The 20454-nt window shown below is 40.5% G+C and overlaps 2 protein-coding genes across 8 annotated transcripts in view; both read left to right on the top strand.

The window, feature by feature from the left end:
* The window catches only part of PALM2AKAP2 (PALM2 and AKAP2 fusion), a 245073-nt gene extending 240287 nt beyond the window's left edge, over positions 1-4786 (top strand). For 6 of the 7 annotated variants that reach the window (XM_088130330.1, XM_088130327.1, XM_088130326.1 and 3 more), the window contains one exon: positions 1673-4786. In XM_088130330.1, the coding sequence (XP_087986456.1) occupies positions 1673-1680 (8 nt within the window). In that variant the 3' untranslated portion in view covers positions 1681-4786. The other variant, XM_088130328.1, reaches the window with a different exon arrangement.
* A 43-nt stretch (positions 4787-4829) lies between these two features.
* On the top strand, positions 4830-19749 carry SLC46A2 (solute carrier family 46 member 2). The gene is made up of 5 exons (XM_007442668.3): positions 4830-4869; positions 10931-12271; positions 13789-13872; positions 15723-15879; positions 17016-19749. The coding sequence occupies exons 2-5, from the start codon at positions 11242-11244 to the stop codon at positions 17071-17073; spliced, it is 1329 nt and encodes a 442-aa protein (XP_007442730.3). The 5' UTR covers positions 4830-4869; positions 10931-11241; the 3' UTR covers positions 17074-19749.
* The last annotated feature ends 705 nt before the right edge of the window (positions 19750-20454 follow it).

Raw genomic sequence — 20454 nt, 5'->3', positions numbered from 1 at the left:
CCATAGTTCTTCAGGCACTCTGTCTACCAAATCTAATCCCCTAAATCTATTCATCACCTTCACTGTGTACTCACAAGGAATATGATCTAAGTCATACCTGTGTGGTCTAGTGGTTTTCCCTACATTCTTCAATTTAAGCCTAAATTTTGCAGTAAGAAGCTCATGATCTGAGCCACAGTCAGCTCCTGGTCTTGTTTTTGCTGTCTGTATAGAGCTTCTCCATCTTTGGCTGCAAAGTATATAATCAATCTGGTTTCGGTATTGACCATCTGGTGATGTCCATGTGTAGAGTCGTCTCTTGTGTTGTTGAAAAAGAGTGTTTGCTATGACTAGCTTGTTCTCTTGACAGAACTCTATTAGCCATTGCCCTGCTTCATTTTGTACTCCAAGGCCAAACTTGCCTGTTATTCTGATTACTCCTTGACTTCCTACTTTAGCATTCCAATCCCCTATGATGAAAAGGACATCTTTTTTTGGTGCTAGTTCTAGAAGGTGTTGTAGGTCTTCATAGAACCGGTCAACTTCAGCTTCTTCGGCATCAGTGGTTGGGGCATAGACTTGGATTACTGTGATGTTGAATGGTTTGCCTTGGATTCGCACTGAGATCATTCTGTCGTTTTTGAGGTTGTACCCCATTACTGCCTTTCCCACTCTCTTATTGACTATGAGTGCTACTCCGTTTCTTCTAAGGGTTTCTTGCCCACAGTAGTAGATATAATGGTCACCTGAATTAAATTCACCCATTCCTGTCCATTTCAATTCGCTGATTCCCAAGATGTCGACGTTCAATCTTGTCATCTCATGTTTGACCACATCCAGCTTGCCTTGGTTCATAGATCCTACATTCCAGGTACCTATACAATATGGTTCTTTACAGCATCGGACCTTCTTTTCGCTTCCAGATACATCCACAGCTGAACGTCCTTTCGGCTTTGGCCCAGCCGCTTCACTCTTTCTGGAGCTACTTGGAATTGCCCTCCGTTCTTCCCCAGTAGCATATTGGACACCTTCCGACCTGAGGGGCTCATCTTCCGGCGTCATATCTTTTAGCCTTTTAACATTGTCCATGGGGTTTTCTTGGCAAGGATACTGGAGTGAGTTGCCATTTCCTTCTCCAGTGGACCACATTTTGTCAGAACTCTCTGTCATGACCTGTCCGTCTTGGGTGGCCCTGCACGGTATAGCTCATGGCTTCACTGAGTTACGCAAGCCCCTTCACCACGACAAGGCAGTGATCCATGAAGGGGAAAAAAGTCCTTAGCCTTGGTTAGATCTTTGGATTTCTATGAATGTAGTACTCTACTGGAAAGGCCATAGCAACTCGCTCTTTGTCTAATGCCACGTGTGTTTTGTGCTCAGATTATGCTTCACCCAGCTATTTTTGTGTTTTCTCTGCATGTGGTGGTGTTTTCATTGACATGTTTAAACTTAAGCATCACAGCTGGATATTTTGTAATCACTGTTTCAGTTAAGTATTTAATTTGGTTTTGGCTGCAGCTATGCTGACATATTTTTTCCCAGTGAGTAAAAAAATACCAACAGTGGTGGGGTATGCCATTGGAAACATTTGAGTGGCGTATAACTTTTCACTGGCTGTCTTTTTAGTTTGCCTGTAACGGACAAGAGCAACAAAATAAATGATGTTTTCTTTCTCTCCGCCCCCCCCCGCCAGGTCCTTGAGGCTACTAGAGTTAATCGCCGGAAGAGTGCACTAGCACTGCGGTGGGAAGCTGGCATATATGCTAACCGGGAAGAAAACGACTAGACTTCTTGGCAAAATCTGAGAACTTTTTTTTTAATTGCAGAGACCAGGAAACCAAATAAAAGGAAGAAGTTTTAATTTTTTAAAAAAGCTACAGCATTTTAATCTGGTATTTATTACAAACATACAAGTCTCTGCAATCCATGTTAGAACAGGATCAGTCCATATATATTATATGCATACATGCACAAACACGACAAAGAATTATAAGATACACGTCTGCTGTCCTCCTCTCTGAAAAACTGAAGAAGCAGACAGGAGTCCTGGAGCTGTCATCATCACTAGTTTTAAGAAACTGCAGCAGTGATCATCCAAGTTAATCTATTTCAGAGTGAGTAGAATGAAACATGGCCCTTCACTATGTTCGCTTCACAGCCATGTATTTGGAATAGGAAGAATCTGGATTATATGCCATTTGACCACAAGATGGCACTTCTGGACATGAACAGTTTCAGCTTTCTTTGAGCTTGGGCTTCACCAACACATAAGTGGCATTTCTAAGCGGGCTATTATTCTGCTATATCCTAGGTATAGGGTGTTTTGTTTCGGGGTTGTTGTTGTTGTTGTTTTGTTTTTTTTTGCTATTTTTAAAGAATCGGGAGAGGTTCTTGAAGTCTACATAACTGTTTCTTTTTAAAGAGGCTGTTAATTTGCAAATGTGAATGTACAATCCATATATTTAGCCATAAAATGCAATGTATTGTTTTTACTGACATTTTGGGAAGTATAGAGAGATGGCAGATGGTTTATGTTTTTCTTGTATGTGTTTCTTGGTTGTTGTTGCAAACCTGCCATCCTTTTTTTCATAATCAGTATGCTTCATACAGTTCCCTTTATTATTGCTGCAGATTCTATAGGTAGATTAGAAGAGGTAGAGAGAAATGCCAAACCGGAATATCTTAATTCTAGTGGCTTGCAGTTACAAGGTTGGCCTCTATGTGTATTTGTATTATCATTTGTGCTTAATAGGCAACCATTATTAGACGATGAGAGAGGGAATATATAATAAAATCAATAAGGAACAATCACACAATTAGAAAGGTAATCACAGATTTGAAAACATTTGAATATTTTTTACTAAAGCAATAACTGATATTCAGCAGATTGGTAAATAGAAGAATATGAAAAAATAGTTATATCTTTAACTATATTTATACTATATAAATGTCTTATCTTCGTGTTATTAAAGCATGTGGAGGAATGTTTTGCATTTCCAGAAAATGAAAGTTGCAGAAGGTAACAGAGAGAGGAGTCAGAGAAGAAGGTTGGGGCCAAAGGATTATTTTTGCTGTTCCAATTGTGTTTTCAAAACTAAAAGATAATGGAGCATCTTTAGTTCAAGTATAGCCTGGGAACCTATGACAAAGGAATAGGGGACATGTGTGCACAATTTCTGTATGTGTAAATTGGAATAACAGGATCATAGAGATTTGGGTGTACAGATTATTTTCTCCAAAGCTGTTTGTCAGCTCTAGGGGTATAAACATTTCTTTTTTTATGAAAAGGGATCTAATATGGCACTAAGCCGCTGCAGTATTTGTAATAACAAAGCTGACCCAATATGGCATTTGCATGAGTTAATATTTCAAAATGTATTGAACAGTTTTGTAATCTGACATTTAGAAAAGAAAGGTGGTATTTATTCTTGCCAGAGTATTAAGAGCTGCCAGAATACTCTTTGTTCAGGGAATGCGGTGGAGTATTGGACATCCATAATTTCTAATCTAGAATAGATAATATTTTAGGCAATGGAAAGAATGTTGTATGAATCTTAAAAATAAGATTGTCATTGCCTGATTTTTAAAGGAAAAACCAACGAGCAGTCATGTATGCATTTCACTTTCCATACATTTCATATTGTGAACAGAATTTTTGTATATTTCTGATATTTGAATTTAGAAAACAAGGAACTTATTTACAATTTATTCCCACCTATTAAGGATACATATAAATTAGGATGACTACCACAGCCTTGGAGAGAATCTTGTCTTTGTTGGGTACAGAAAACAATGCAGAAAGGTTGGGAGATCAAGTGGTCCCACTTATATGTACCACAATCTTTGGCAGCTTCTAATCCAAACCTCCCAGCTATGTGTATGGACCTTCTATGGCCAGCAGTAAAAATTTGGACTCGCATGTATGTAGTAAATGCTTTCTTCTGCCATAGCTGGCAACAAGAGGGTGTCTCATTTGCATGCATGTCCTCCATTGCTGGCTTACAAACCAAGTCAGCATCTTGCTGAATTTATTATAAACCCATGGGCAGATATCTGCAGATTTTGTAACCCAAAATTTCAATTCTACAGTTGGAATATATTTTACATAAAAGATTCCCACTTGATTCTGTTTAAAAATGTATAAAAGTGTGGGACCCAATCTGGCCAGATTCTGGCATTCATACTGATTTCCATAGGAGCACTTGGGATTTAAATGTACTTAATTTATCTGGATTATGTGCTAAGCACGTTCAGAGTCTAAAATGCAGCATAGGAAACAGCAATTCAAGACATAAATATGAGATGAAATAGGTATGTGGAGAAAAGAAGTGGGGCACAGTAACCAAGAAAATGAAAGAGTTGGTGAGCTGTCAAATCAAGCACTGGCCAGCAGAGGCCCATTAATATCTTCAGTATTTTATTTTTGAGCCTTGAGCACAAACTGCCTAAACAATCAAGCTGAGTTGTATGTGTGTGTGTGTTTTAACTCCTGAAGTCTGTGTTCTTTAACATGAGGTGAACATTCTCAGGTTTATGAAGAAGAATCTGTGCTAAAAATGCAATATTGCTGTGTAAGATCAAAAACGAATGAGGAGAATAAACATTAGCCACCTCTACTTCATTACAACTCTTTTTGCAAAATTGTGGTTTTATAACGATGAAAATAAAACCAAAGACAATTATTTGCTTGAAATTGGATCATTTTTGCCCTTTTTTAGTTTGTAGTCAATTTAGCATGAAGGACAAAGAGTTGTTCAGGAAACCCCCATTTTCTACATATATAAATAAAAATTACTTCACAATGGTCTTTCATTTGTCTCAGTTTCTTTTTCTTTTTCCCAGCAGCAACAATAAGTGCAGCATCTAGCATTGGACGGGGGGAGAGACTTGGTAAGAGGAAAAAAAGAGGTTTACTCTGCTGTTTCCTTTAGATTTTAATGCTGATGGCTTACTGTTCTGAAGTGTTGTGACCAGGCCTGTCCCTTTTCAGGATTTAGGGAATCTTCTTTTCCATTTTCAGGAAAATATACCACAGTCCTTTCATGTTTTAACAGCTGACTCCTATCTTCATTATTTCCTTAGCCTGCTATCACTGCTTAGACATTTATAAATATACACTAATTCGTGCTACTGTATATACAGATAAATTATATGTAACAACAAAGAACATTATTGCAGTTGGCTTTGGTTTCACATAGAAAGAGGTAACAGTATTTTTTGAAACAATATATTAATGAACTGGATTAAAATGTTTATGTATTATTTGTTATTGGGTCTCAAATATTTTTATTTTAAATTTGAAGCAGTTTCCTCAAACTGCTAACAAGCTTAAGCCGGAAAGCTTTGTTCCAGTACAAGAAAAATTAGACAACTACAACACATATTTCTCTTTGTTGTTGCAAATTAGTAGCCACTCACTTGAAAACACATTAGTTTCTGGTAGATGTTAACTAATTCATTGTTCTGTTCTGCATCTGTTTAATAATAACTTGCAACCTACAATGTACACATACAAGTCAAAAATTAATCCAGTTTCGTAACATGGAGAAGGAATAGTAACCAATCAATTCTTGATGGAATTGTTTGCCATGGTTCATGGGCCAAATGAAGTCAGCCGTCAGAGGCATTTCATCCATCTCTTTCAGTCCTGATACATTTTCACCAAGAACTTAAAGAGTGTTGTGCGCAGCTTCAGTTGGAGGAAAAAAACTTGTTTTGCATGAAGAGCTAAGAAGAAACCCAACACGTTACATTTCTCTGCACTTCTTCCACTCTCTCTCTGTGTTTTGTGTAAAGGTCAAGAATTATGCACCAACACACTCTGTTAAGTTTGAACTTTTTGTTGCAAGATAATAGTGCCACTTCCTTGAAATCCAAACAATGCCAAAAGATACTTGGCCTAGAGCTGCCAGGTCTGTTCTGTGAGCTTAATTTATAAGGAGCTTAAAACTATGGGTTTGGGGGGGGGGGGTTGACTAATTCAAAATGCAATTTAAGCACTGTTAATTAGCAGTAAGCCCTATTGAGTTGAATGAACTCTATTTATTCATTTATTCTTTATTTTGACTTCGGAGCGTGGCATGAGGAAATGAGCTTCCTGCTTCGCTGATGTAAGTATGGCCTCTAAAATACTGTTGGGTTATGGATGCCTACGCCCAAAGCTTTAATCTGCTGTTTCTAAATGCTGTTTGAATAAATGAGGCATAGAAACAAAATGTGCCTGTAAGGGCAGCATCTATTCCAATAGTTATTCGGGAATGAGATGGCAAAAGCAGAAGTAGAAATAATTTCAGAATGGAAATTTCCTGGAGGGTAATCCTTTGCTCCTGTGCTCAGAGACTTGGTGAAATCAGTGATTTCAAATGGATTGATAATGTTCTGTTACTGTCATCTTGTGTAGCCTTTAGAACATTTAGTGTTTCTGTTTTGGACTTGTATAGATCTGTTTTAGAAATAGTATTCTCGTGTGAGCCAGCATACATGCTGATGAAAGATCCTGTCTGAACAGTCTCTGTCTGAGTCCACGTTCTAACCCTGAACTTGGTCCTCTGTCTCTCCTGGAAATAATAGTTTTACCCTCTAGTTTTAACTTTGATCTGGACATTCAGTTGCTCCCCATATGAGGACACAACCAAATAATTTACTCACCCCACTGAACAATGACTGTTCAGCCTGAAATAGAAACAGAAATAATGTAAACAGATTCCTCTGAGTCCTAGTAATGGGGGGGGGGGGTTGTTTGTTTATTTAGCGGGGTTTATAAACCACTTCAGTCAAAGCTCTGAGTAGTATGCATTGCCAACCACTGTAAATTAAATTAAAAGCAATAAACATTACAATAAAACAGCAACCACCATTCATGAAAAATGATGATACATAGCAACGTATAGCCCAAGATTCTAATCCATTCAACCACCATCAAGCAAAAAAAAGTTTAGTGGAGCAGATCATCCCATTCCAGCCTCCAAGGGCTGAAGAAATAGCCATATTCTGACTGACTTCCTAAGAACCAGGGGAGGGGGGCACGCAGCTATCTGGGGCAATTCTGTTCCATAGCAGGGGCGGGGGGAGGGGACAACTTGCCTGCATGGTCCCTGAATGCAGCAGTCCCTGAACAGAGAGACAGAGCAAGCCTCTCCTCCTAGATCTTATTGAATGGGCAGATACAGAAGGTGGCCCTACAGATACCCAAGTCTGAGCCATGGCAGGCTTTATAGATGACAAACAGAACCTTGAATTACACCTGAAAGCCAACTGGCAACCAGTGCAACTCTCAAAGTGGTACTCGGGCAAACTGGGAAGTGCCTCATTCCCTTATGCACTCCAAAATAGGGGTGATCAGGAATTCCACCTGGATCTATTAATAGATTTCTGTGTGATTCAGAACAACTTCCTGTTCTTGGCTGGGACTGGAAGAGCACCAACTATCAGAAATATGGAATATAGAAATGTATAGATTTATACAACAGTATTTTTAAAAATTAATTAGAAGCTATTAAAAGGAAGTCTTCCCTTCACGGAAGACCTGTTGCACAATGAGATATCTAGAGGAAGACCAAATAAAGACATCATATACTGACTTGTGTCTTCTTGTTCCATAATTATTTCCTGTTTTCTGGGTGGGATTCGGCAGAAGGGATTTTGTTGATGAATCCAGCATTTATTCCTCCTCATTTGACTATTGGCTCATCCTATGTCTCCCTAAACCAAAACACAGAGGTCCCCTGGCAAACATATGACACATCATGATATTGCCCTCATTTCATCTCCAACCCACAGATGAGGCAGCTTAAAGTTATCTTTAGCTATTCCATATAGAAGTACTTTTTTCCTTCTCCTGATCCAATTTTGGCTGACAGCACAATCTAGCACATTCGCTGCCAACGTGGTTGATGATGGCATTAGGATGGGAGCTGTCCAATACCTGTGGGCTTCCCTCCAATCCCTGGCCGCTCTCCTCCAGAGCCATGTTGGCTGGGGCAAGCCTCCACAAAGTCACCTGCCTGTGGAATGCCTGACTGGTGCTTTCTGGAGCCCTGATTAGGCCTTACATGGATTCCTTAAATACATGGGTTTAGTACTCTTTTGAAAGAGTGCTAGGTCAGCCTTTTTATAAACATGGGGAAAAGTGCACCGAAGGTCAACTTAAACTAAGAAAGAAAGACAGGTTTTACCAGCTGTGTGCTGCTAGTTCTGTTCCCATTGGAAGCATTGCAAGTTTTCTCCTGCTTCTGCCAAGAAGAGACTTTGTGTGGCTGTGCTGTTTGCTGTTTTTAATCCTTAGTTGCAGAGGTGGTCCCATTTTGCCTACCTCATGGGCTACTTCTGGGTCCTGATGGCCACAACCACTTGTCAGCACTGCCTTTCCTTTGCAGCAGTGGCCAAGGACTGAGCCTGCTCATGATTGATTGCTCCCTCCTGCTTCACCCTGCACCCCTTTTCCATGCCTGTTAGTTTGACTGACAGGTCACTGGTGTGGAGGAGTGTAAGGGTATGTGGCAATGGCCTTGGGAGACGGGGTGAAAAGATGCTGCCTAGGGAATGCTCTGATAAGAGGGAGCATAGCCCACAACTGCATAGTGGGCAGAGCAAGAGGCTCAGAAGAGATCCTCCCTAATTTCTCAAGGGTAAAGGAGATGGCAGGAGAATTGCACTCTCAGACTTGCAAGATTCTGTTAATGTAGCCTTACAATAAAGTAGAATTGGCTCATCTGATCGTGTTTCCTGTCTGGTCTACCTGGAAAGGCTGGCAAGGAGGGACTTGGGTTGAAGCAGGAGGAAGTAATCTTGATGCTCTGAGAGGGGCCATTTTGGTTCAGAAACAACCCAAGTGACAAGTCACAGGTCATAAGCAAAGAGCACCTCCACCTCTGTGATCTTTTAGTTGGGCAACTTATTTTAAAAAGTATCTGGCCCTTTCTGAGCTTCCATCCTTGATTCTTTAATAAGCGCTCTCAGTTGTAACTTGAATTGATTTAGGTTTATTTTATTTATTTTAGAACTGTAGAAGGCTGCCCAACTCTATGATGACTGTAGTTCTTTGCCTAGACTGTGAGTAGCCTTACACGCTGTAGCACTTGGCAAATGTATTTGCCTGATTTAAACAAGATTACTGGAAACTCTAGAAAAGGGATCTGTGTATCCTTCTCTAAAGATGTGAAACATCTGAAGATTTCCCTATGAGTGCTCAGGTAATTGATAATAATTGGTGTATTCTGAAATACACAACAGCTATCTTGCAACTCACACTATTGGGGCTCAAGCTGCCATTGCCCTTTTCTCACAGAAGAGCAAAAACAATGTTCTCGATCATTATGTACTAGTTAGTATTTAATCATGAAACAATATTGCCTTTATCCACAGATGTTAGCTGTTGCCAGCACTTGGCTTGTATTTACTCCTGGTAAATTGCTGCCCTGTTTTGTTCCCCCTGGAAGGAGGAGGAGAAAGCCTTTTTGAAATTTCTAGTTGCACTAGAATTCCCATTCAATTTTCAGCTCATTCCCAAGCACATAGAATATTTCTGCTTTCCAGACCACAGGCTCTTGTTTACTAATCTCTAGTCGTTCGTGGTATCACTCCTCCCAGATAAGCAATTACTAGTGATTCTCGGTTCCTTTTACTCATCCTTCTGGTATGGTAAAGCTCATTGCCAGTTTTCTCTGGGATGAGAACATGATTTGGGAATCACATCTCTATTGATATATATCGGTTATAATAGGTTTCTCTAATCTACAGCCTTTGCTCTGGTTGTGAAACCAAATGTGGGTTGGAAGCACAGCTGCTTGAAAGGAAGTTAATGGGCAAAATTGAAGAAAGTATCACTCTAAAGTTTTGATGTGGGGTTCTCCCTTCCCTATTACTGATTTTGAAAGAGCTTTAAATATTTTGAGGAAGCAGGATGGAAGACTGCTTCTAAAAGAAACACTGAAGATCATCAGCTCTCTAAACTCAGATGAAAAATAATCCAACTAGAGCAGTGTTTCTCAACCTTGACAACTTTAAGCTGGCTGGGGAATTCTGAGAGTTGAGGTCCACACATCTTAAAGTTGTCAAGAAACACTGAACTAGTGTGTTCTTGATCTCGGGAAAGAAGAGAAAGAAAAATCACTATCTTTCTCAGGACACAACTTTGGTGAAATACAATGCAGATTTTTTAATTGGAAGTACAGAAACACAATGGCTCTCATCTAGAGAAAACCTATTGAACCAGACTGTCATCCTATTCCCACTTAATCGTATACACAAGAATGATGCCCATTTTAGAGAAGAGAGTTATCATATGGCCCAACAGCCTTTTTCTGTACAGGGTGGGGAATGGTTGTGCAAGATTGTAGCACAAAACTAGTATGCACAAACCTGATGATTTGTGATTTCTATAGGCACTATCTGCCACCTTTGAAACGTTTGGGAAGGATCAGATTTGCACTATTAAAAAGTCATATTGCTAAGGTGATCGATTGAGACAAAAAAATTGCTTGCTTGTTCTAACAAGGTGTGGCAGAAGCCTGGGGTAAAATCTGATTTGCTGATATACCTGTGAGCAGTTCCTGTAGTAAAGCTGGCAGGGAACATTTTTTAACTCATTACTGAGGCATTCTGTTTATTGAACCATTTTCCTTCTGAAATAGATACAGAAAAGGACTAATATTTACTTAGTTATCCTACCCATCGACCCTTTTTCACTCCGTCTGTCTCTTTCTTTTGACCACACACACTGTTATATTCACATGATGCTTCACGTGTCTGATCAACATTGTAAGAACTGTATCTTGCTAGCAGTCTTAACAGAAAGACCTGATCTTACATTGGGGGGAGGGGGGGAGGGGCAAGGGAGAGTTTGTACACATACACACCCACATGTGCATACCAAGAAAGTTTCACTCTAATGTAATATTTTTGGTCACTTCTAAAACACACTGACCAAACTGCTTTCACTTCCTAAAATCAGGTTGAGCAATTCCTCAGCTCACATCATGTGACTTCTTGAAGGTTCACGGAAGAGTCTCAGTGCTGAGGCGTGCTCCCAGTGCCTGCCAACACAATCGGACCTTGAGGGAGAGCGAGAGAATAACAAAGAAAAGAACCTGTTTGAGGAGGCAGAGAAAGAGAATAGCTCTTTTGCTTGTGCCTTTCACGTTGTAAGCAAGCTTTTATGTTCAGGTTAGAAGGACTGAGTTGGCTCCCAGCCTTCTTTTCTCCTTTTCCTCAGAGAAACTAAGCAGCTGATTCCCAGTGACCACAGTTGTTGACACCATAAAGATGAGAACCTGGATTGGACCTCTTGTGGCTGGCGCTCAGCTTGCCAGTGCTTTCTATGACACAGGACTGTTGCTGGTGGTGAAGAATTACTACAACCAGACCAACTCTTCTTCAGTGCATTCCAGTGAGGAGGCCCAGCAGAAAGCAATCTCTAACTTTTACATCATCTACAACCTTGTTGATGGCTTAACCCCACTGGTATCAGCTTATGGCCTGTCAAGGCTGGGTGACCAGAGAAATCGGAAGATCAGCATCTGCGTGCCTCTGGCTGGCTACTTGCTCTCCCGGTTCCTGCTACTCCTTTTGATCTTGTTGGCTTGGCCAATTGAGGTGATGTATGGGGCTGCTGTCTTGCATGGCTTGACTGGAGGATTCACCACGTATTGGGCCAGCATCATGGCGTTGGCCTCCCAGGGCTCATCTGAGCGCAGAAGATCATTGCGTCTCATCAGCATTGAGCTCATCTATGGCATTGCTGGTTTTGTGGGAAGCATTGCCTCGGGACACCTCTTTGTTACATTCCATCTCAGTTACCAGCATGGCATGGTGCTGATTTCCTGCAGCGTTGCCTTATATGCCTTATGTGTCATCTACAGTCTATTTGTCCTCCAAGTCCCCAAGCCTGGCGTTTGTGACCCAGCTACTTCCACCCAAGTGGTCCAGCCTGACAGCAACTTGGCTGATGATGGGGATTTTCGTTTCCATAGAATTGAGAGCTCCCCGCATCTGGGATCTTCCAGGCCCATTATTGCCATGCTCTTTGTGGGGGCCATCCTATATGACTTGGCTGTAGTTGGAGCAATTAATGTGCTACCGCTCTTCTTCCTCAAGAAGCCACTGAGCTGGGGACCAGAGTATGTTGGCTATGCCAATGCTGCTGGCTATGTGATCTTTATCACCAGCTTCCTGGGAGTGTTTGTGTTTTCCAAATTTCTGAGAGATACCACCATGATCATGATGGGCATTGTCTCCTTCTCAGCTGGCATTCTTATTATGGCCTTTGTGCGATGGACATTCCTGTTTTACATTGGTGAGTCAGAGCCTTTCCACACACCTTTCATTAATTCAAACCACGTATTTCATTACATTTCGTGAGAGATTTGTTACTCTTCTTTTATGCTGACCTTTGGTAAATTTAAGCTGTAGCCTCATTCTAATTTATATGGAAGTAAACTCAATACACTCTGCTTTTGAATAGATCTCTGTAAGACTGCACAGGTGTGACTCCCATTGCACTTTCAAGTAGGATCTGTATGGTCATTAACTAAAGCAGCTTTATAGATGCTGTTAGAACACAAATATCAATTCTGCAGCAATAAAAGCCATTTTTCTGATATTTATAATGCATTATGCAATTGCATATCATACTATACTGCATAATTTATTTAATTTCTCCTAAACTTTAGGAGTGGGAGAGGTCACAGATGACTGAAACCTCATCTTTAATAATTGACAGTTCTCTAAGCTCTTAGCCTCTCCTGTGGCTTCTGAAGCTTTACCACACATTGCCTGCACACTTCCAATCATCTTTTTGTGCTGATGAGGGTTAGTGCTAGGTTGCTCTCTCCTCAGATGAAAATTAAATTTCTCAAGAAGCTAAATTCTGTCCTGAAGACTGTATTACCTACTTGTGCATGATCTCAGCATCCATAAAGCCGGTGTGTGCAGCTGAAGGGGGTGAAAGACAAGATTAACCTTCCCTGAACAGATGTTTTCCAAATGCCTTAGATTACAACTCTCAGGATTCCCAGGGCTTCAGGGTAAGACAGAACAAAATAAACTATACCAATTCATCTAGTTTTGAAACTGCATATTTAAAAAAATTCCTTGCAAGATGTTTATGTGTGGGTGGGTGTGTGTGTGGGTGTGTGCACACACATTACAGAATTAATAGACATTCTTGATTCCAGACGTATTAAATGGCACAGCCCCACCCATTTGTAGTATTAGGCAACCCATTGCAGGCCCTCTCCTTCCTTTCACGGCCCCAAACCATGCAAAGCTTTTCCATCTCTGCTTTAACTTAAATCCCTGATTTCTGAACAGTGATGGTAGGGCCCTTGAGGAGCACGGGCAAGCCTTTCTCTTTGGCTCACTCAGACACCTGGTGCTGCTCTCTGACAGCGGTTTTCAGATACCTTTCCAGAATATAAGTCCTGCCTTTGATATTTCCTATAGTGCTGTCTAGGGAAAAGTATTTATTACTTCTTATTTAGCAGGATGAACCATTGTTATTATTGCTGTTATTGTTACTCCTCTCCCTGCATTGCATCTGGAGATTATAATATACTTTAGAGGTTTGCTTTTAGACCCCTACGTTCAGCCTAGCTTGACCAGCTGACTTCTCGCTGTCTTAAGACTGCAACTCTCATCATCCTTCATCAAACAAACAAGACATAAAGTTGGAGGAAACTGCTTTGATTGCTAGCCATGCCAAAACATGAAGCCGAGGCTTTCCGTTTATGCTTTCTAAAACAGCTACACCCTGATCTTCGTTAAAAAGGCTGGGAGCTTGACCTGACCATTCTGCATTCTGCTCTGTTACAGCTCGTGCTGTGATGCTCTTTGCCCTGATTCCCTTGCCAACCATCAGATCTTTGTTATCCAAACACGTTGAAGCTTCATCTTATGGTAAGAAACAGTTCTGTGATTATTTCCTTGGAAAACATTGCTTTTCAGAATAAGCTGATTTGAGCTTATTCCTATTATCTGAGTTGGTGTCACAGAAACATTCAGTAATCTGATTTGGATGAATCAGAACCAAATTTGTACATGTACCTGTAACACTGTTCCATGTGTATCAGCGCCTTAGGCTTTGGGAAAAGCTTTCATGTGTTGGAGGCACATGCCTTCCCTTCCATCATTCAGAAACTGTTGTGTGTGATTCCATAGGATTGTCTGATTCACAAGGAGGACTGGTTTGAAAGCACCCTTAGAAAATGCTTAGAAAATGCATAGGCTCCTTTGGACAAAGGCTTATGAAAAGTAGCAGCTGTAGCTTTAAGCCTCCATTTTAAGTTTCCCACAATGTCATAGAACCTTCTAGGGCACTGGAGGGAAATGTTGAATTATATTTTGCAACCACCCAGCAGAAAAATTCTAGCATAGACATCAACTTTGGATCCTATATTGGGAGTCAAGCAGTAACCCAGAGTCACCATATGCTGCCACCAGTCTAGACTTTCTGGAGGCAACTCATTTGCCTACACAAGATGGAAACAAGGTAGTGGACAAATGGCCTATCGCCCCATTTAATATGGCATTTCTTCTTTCAGAAGAATAACCCATGGAAGTTTATAGCCAAGTTGGGTTTGGGATACAATTAATTGTTCATTTAAAGGTCTGATATGTTCTGTGACTCCAAATAATGCTAAAGTATCTTTGATTAATTGTAAGTTATTTTTCCTCACTGAGTCAGGTTGAACAAACTTAGAAGAGAGGGTTAACTCACCCTTTTGACATCGCAACATAGATCTGGGAATCAAGAAAAGCACTGCTTTGGGGGACAGGGGTTTGAAATGGGGGCAAAAGGGGAGTAACATTGCTAAGCCTCTCCCCATCCTATGAGCAGTGGCTCTCAGCCCAAACTGGCCTCTAGAGTTTTGTTGACTGCCTATTTATTTATTTATCAAATGTACATGGCCGCCCATCTCACAAGAAGTGACTGAGTGCCGTACAGCAAAATATATAAAACAATAAACACGTCAAATACAGTCATATTGAAAAGTTTAAAACACCCACACACGAGATTAGATCAGCAAGGGAGCCACCTCAAAATCTCCTGGTTCCCTGAGACCCCCAGGCCTGATGATACAGCCAAGTCTTGAAGGACTTCTGGAAAATAAGGAGGGATGGAGCTGATCTCATTTCAGGGCTGGGGGCGTGGGGAGTTTCCAAAGTCAGGAAGTGATAACCTCCCAGCTACCATAAAGGAGACTGGATTGCTGCCTCGGTGCTATCCACCCCTGAATCCTGCATCAGAATTTTAAACTTGTTATAGTTCCAGATTCTTCTTCAGAGGCAGTTCCACTGGCTAATCTTTTCCATTATGTAATATTATCTCCCTGAAGGCAACATAATAATTGCCTGCATCACAACTGGTAATAGAATTAGTTTCTACCACTAAACTGCTGTTGCTTGTCCTATTAATAGTAAGCAAATATCTTGCAACAACAGCTTGTTTACAAAATGACAAATATTCAAACCGGTTCAAGAAGTTCAGATATGATTATACAAGGAGTTTATGCAATACATGCTGAATCCCACCTACTTTTCTGAAACTGAAGCGATCCAGCAGCCACACTTTAGGATAACTTTTCACAAGTGGGGGAAAAAAAAATTGCTCTCAGATCGTTACTACACTGTAATTACTTTTTTTTTTAAGATAAATTAGCTATAGAAATTATAAGTGATCTGGATTATAGTAGAAAGATGCCCTAAATTCTTTTTCATTGAATCTTACATCTGCTCTTTTTTTCTAGGAAAAGTGTTTGTTCTCCTGCAGTTGTCACTAGTGATCACTGGAGTTGTGACATCAACCGTCTATAATAAAATTTACCAAAAAACCCTGGGCTGGTTCAGTGGTTTCTGCTTCCTTCTCTCATGTGGCATCAGTGTCCTGAGTATTTTTCCTATCAGGTAAAGCAAACTAAGGGCAAACTGAACTTTTGAAAGACAAAGCTGATTTTCCTTATCTGCATAAACCCAGATTCCTAAAATTTCATTGGCTCAAGATTTAGCTCAAGGCAAAGATTTTTCAAATTCCTGGAGCAGGAGGCTGGCACTGGGCCAATGTAATTCATTATGATGGACCCCACAGCCATGTCCCCAAGGAGGTCATAATTTACTGCTCCTGCATTTGTGTAAATTATATATTACAGAACCCTTGCAGAGAATGAAGAGCTAAGCAAAATCCTTGCATGACCCAAGAGCTGAGAACACTGAGGATTGCCGTCTCTCCAAATTTCCATATATGTTCAAGAAGATGGCAGTATTTGTGTCATTCTGGACTCTGGGCTGCTAATGCTCTCACTGAAATCCAGTGAGTGGATTTAGGTGGATTGAAATCTGGTCAGAGGCTCCAACAGGTTATCTTTTGCATAAACTCTTCTTTTCTTTAGGAACATCCACAAAAGTCTTTAGCCTAAACTTTGACGTATTTGTTTCTGGTTGGTTATGCTATACTTGTAGGGTTTTGCACCTCAGATTGCTTTTTTTTTTTAGATTTTTTATCCCACCTTTATTATTTTTATAAATAACTCAAGGCAGCAAACATACCTTCTTCCTCCTATTTTCCCCACAACAACAACCCTGTGAGGTGGGTTGGGCTGAGCAAGAGCGACTGGCCCAGAGTCACCCAGCCGGCTTTCATGCCTAAGGCGGGACTAGAACTCACAGTCTCCCAGTTTCTAGCCTGATGCCTTAGCCACTAGACCAAACTGGCTGTAAATATAATATAAATATTTTAAAAATCTAAATGTTATATTATATTATATTATATTATATTATATTATATTATATTATATTATATTATATTATAATACTCGTATTATAAGATTTATCTTGAGAAAGAAAGAAAAGCAGATTTTTTTTCTCCTTCTCCAGAAGCAAAACATCTTGAGATAGTCCTGGGGTCAGGTGCCAAATAAGAGGATTATCCATTGTCCAACCTCAAGTAAATAAAATGTTGAGTAATTCAAAAACATAGGTGAAGCCATTCAACCATGGAAATTAATTCACTTGCTCCATTTTGCTTCCTTTTCTTTCCCCCACAGTTGTGTAGCCTACAAGCTACGTGCACAATCTGATTTACTGGAGACTTTAGCCAACTGAAAACAGTTGTCGACCTCCGAAGCAGATATACAGAGCAGGTTGGAACCACCAGCCAGACTGACTGCATGAAAGACAGCCTTGGTCTTGTTACTAATTATGCTGTTAGAGATGTTCACCTTCTAGGAACTAGTGCTCACGTACTCTTTCATGTATAGAAAGACTATGTTTAAACAGTGCATGGAGAGCAACTGAAAACCAGGTATGGAGGGGCCAGGCATGCTGTTCTTAAGTGAAGCTGCTTCAGAATTCTCCCTATTCTCTATTCAGGTTGTGATCCTTAACCTGCCCCCTTTCCATCCACAATCCTTCCAGTGGATAGTCTCCTTATTCACTTTCTAAAACAAAATGTCCCTCCCTGGACATCCTCAGACACACCTATCCCCCACTTCTAGCCTGACTTTCCCAGTAGTTGGACTAGATGGCCTTCCAACTCATAGGATCCTGGTTCCTGAAATCTCAGCGCAATATCCAGTTTTGGAATGATGGGTTCGAAGACTACATATGCCTGTAATGACATTTGTACCCCAGGGATTCAGCACTCCCGGGAGTGGCTTCACAAGACTCAGGGCCTCAAGAAAGGGAGAGAAGAGAGAAAAACAATAAGCAGATTTCCTTGCTGAGAAATGAAATATGGCATGAGATAGACGTTGTGATACTTGGGGGCAACGTGGAACCCCCCCAAACCTGTCTCATCACCCACCAGGATCCATACACTATTGGATGTTATTTAGTTATTTTTAACACCAATTCAGTTAAAATAAATGAATGGGAAACTGAGATGCTACAAAACAAAGTCACAATCTTTAGCAGCACCTTTAGGTATAAGGCAGCTTCTGGGCCTCTCATAAGTATTTGCTGAAAAGAAAAATGGTGAGCAAACTCCACTTGTTTGGAATTCTGCCCTCCTGCCCAGAAAAGAAAAGCTGGATGCAACATGGGCACACTGGGTAGTGGGTACGTGAAGGTGATTTCATCTAGGCGTGTTTTTTGTGAATAGGGAAATCCTCCCATAGTTGCCATTTTGTGAATGTACCTACAACTTGCTTTCAAAATTAATATATAATTATCAACCTCAAAATATTGCCTGTTCTTGACATAAGTGTTTCGATATAATCCTCTTTAAGAGTACTTGGAGAAGGGGACTTATCTTCCTGGCTCCAAAATGCTCAGAGATGATGACTGTGGACATGAGATAAAGAGGCGTCTGTCACTTGGGAGAAAGACTATGACAGATCTAGGCAAAATATTAACATGCATAAACATCACACTGGCACAAATACCTCAGTTAAAGTGCTTTCCTCCCAGCTATGGGCCAACAGAAAATTATTATTTTTTATTTATATTTATTAAGATTTTTTTCATAGAATAAAAGACAAATCAAAAGAAAGAGAAAGAGTGCAAGAAAGGAAAAAAGGAAAGGAAAAAAAAAACTAAAGTTAAGAAATTTCTTAACTTCCGACCTTCTTTTCAACATAGTCCTCCTCCCTCTTAGATATTATACAAGTCCCTTCAACTCCTCATTTAATCTACATCTTTCTTAATTTACAAACCCATAAATCATGTCATTTCTTTCTTCTTTCAGCAAAAAGTCCATATAAGGTTTCCAGTGTTTCAGATAGGTTTTTGTCGTTTTATCATTTTTGATAATTTCTCTGGTGTCATATGCCAAAGATACATCATTTTATAAAAATGTTCTCTTAAATTATGACATGGTGTAAATTTAATACCAGTTACCCACATTCTCTCCCAAGTGCCCATTGTTATGTTATATCCAAAATTAATAGCCCATTTTGTCATGCAATCCTTAACTTGTTCTTCTCCTGTTTCAAACCTTAACAAAAGTTTTTACATTTTTGCTATTACATGTTCATCATTTGTACATAATTTAATTTCAAATTCCATTTTGTATTTTTCAAATGCAATTGTCTTTATATCCATATTAAACCTTTCTTTTAGCTGTGCATATGAAAACCATAAAAACGATGTCCTTCTGCAGTCAATTGTTCTCTTGACTTCATCTTAATTTCTCCATCCTCCTGTATTAATAGGTCTTGATATGTTAGCCAGGGCCAGTGGAAAATTAAAGTGGCATAGATTTTTGCTGTCCTCATTGCTAATTCCAGTTGTTTCTGTTCTGGTTTGCAAGCAGAGGACAGTGTCCTCACTTCCCATGGAGGGAAGACTGCCCTCCTCTTCAACTTCTCAACATCATTGGCCAGCAGACAAACCATCCACCGTACTGTGATGGGTAATAATTTTGAGAGATGGCTAGAACCATGGGTGTAGGGGTCTGTCAGGTCCTACCTTCCACCCCACCCCTATATACATGGTACCTTGTCCAACCGGGGATCAGCTGCCGGGCTAGAGAGGTGTCAGGCAAATGGAGAGAGGAGGCTCACACCTTTCTTGCTGCCCCAAAGCAGAAAGTGATGGGAGGCGTTGTGCCTAAAGCAGTCACCAGCTGCTGGGCTGATCCCACTCCCTAGGGGTCACCTGTCAGTGCCACCAATGGTGAAACATATCAAATTGTGCCAATGGTAAAACTGTTCTGGCTTGTTCTCTGCTTAAGAGGGAAAACACTACTTCCGCACCAGGAAAGCTACGGACAATTAAAGGCTGTCAGGAATATGGGCCAGGAATATGATACAAGCAACATCAAGGGGCCCCAGCAGATACAGCAGTTACTGGGGCATCTTCATACTGTAGTTAGATACAAGTGGGGAAGAAAGACCCTTTGGGTCTTCGTTCAAACCTAAGCCAAAAAACAAGTATATTAATTTGTGAACAAATTGAACCTTAAAGAAAAAAAAATCCCAAGATAGTAAGAAGAGGAATAATGCCCAGGTTGCTAAGGTAACAGTGACGTGTCTCCCATTGTGACATCTGTCTTTGCTGGTTCATTTATCAACCAGAGGCCTTTTGTGAGTTGTGAGGCGGCTGCTTTTCTTTCCTGTTTTGTTGGTGGTGCTCATCTTTGCTCTCTTTGAAGTATTGTTCTGTGCTCAGAGGAAAGGAGGTATTTCTGTGGCCAACAGATGATGCATCTTTAAAAGACTCTGTGAAATGTACAGAAGCCATAATCACCAACTTGCCCTTAAACTCTTCAAAAAGCCATACTCCTGTTCTGTTCCCAACTAGAAAAAAGTGTTTGTGGGGAGGCAGAGGGTGGGGCAGAGAGAAAAATATAAAATCTAAGGCATTTGGGTCAATATTCACTGAATCTGATACTCCTCACTTGGGGTACTTCTTCCCCTCAGTTAGGAAGCGCTCTCTCTCTCTTTCTCTCTCTCTCTCTCTCTCTGTGTGTGTGTGCATGTTTGTGTGTGTACTTCTTTGCTAGGCTGCTTGGTGGGTGACTATATTGGTATGTGAATTTTCTCC

Source organism: Python bivittatus, unplaced genomic scaffold (genome assembly GCF_059951505.1).
Source record: "Python bivittatus isolate LINGU-HERP-01145 unplaced genomic scaffold, Pbiv_v1 ctg000850_np1212, whole genome shotgun sequence".
Taxonomy (NCBI): Eukaryota; Metazoa; Chordata; class Lepidosauria; order Squamata; family Pythonidae; genus Python; species Python bivittatus.
The sequence above is the reverse complement of the archived record's forward strand: the minus strand, read 5'-3'. Positions and strand labels throughout refer to the sequence as shown.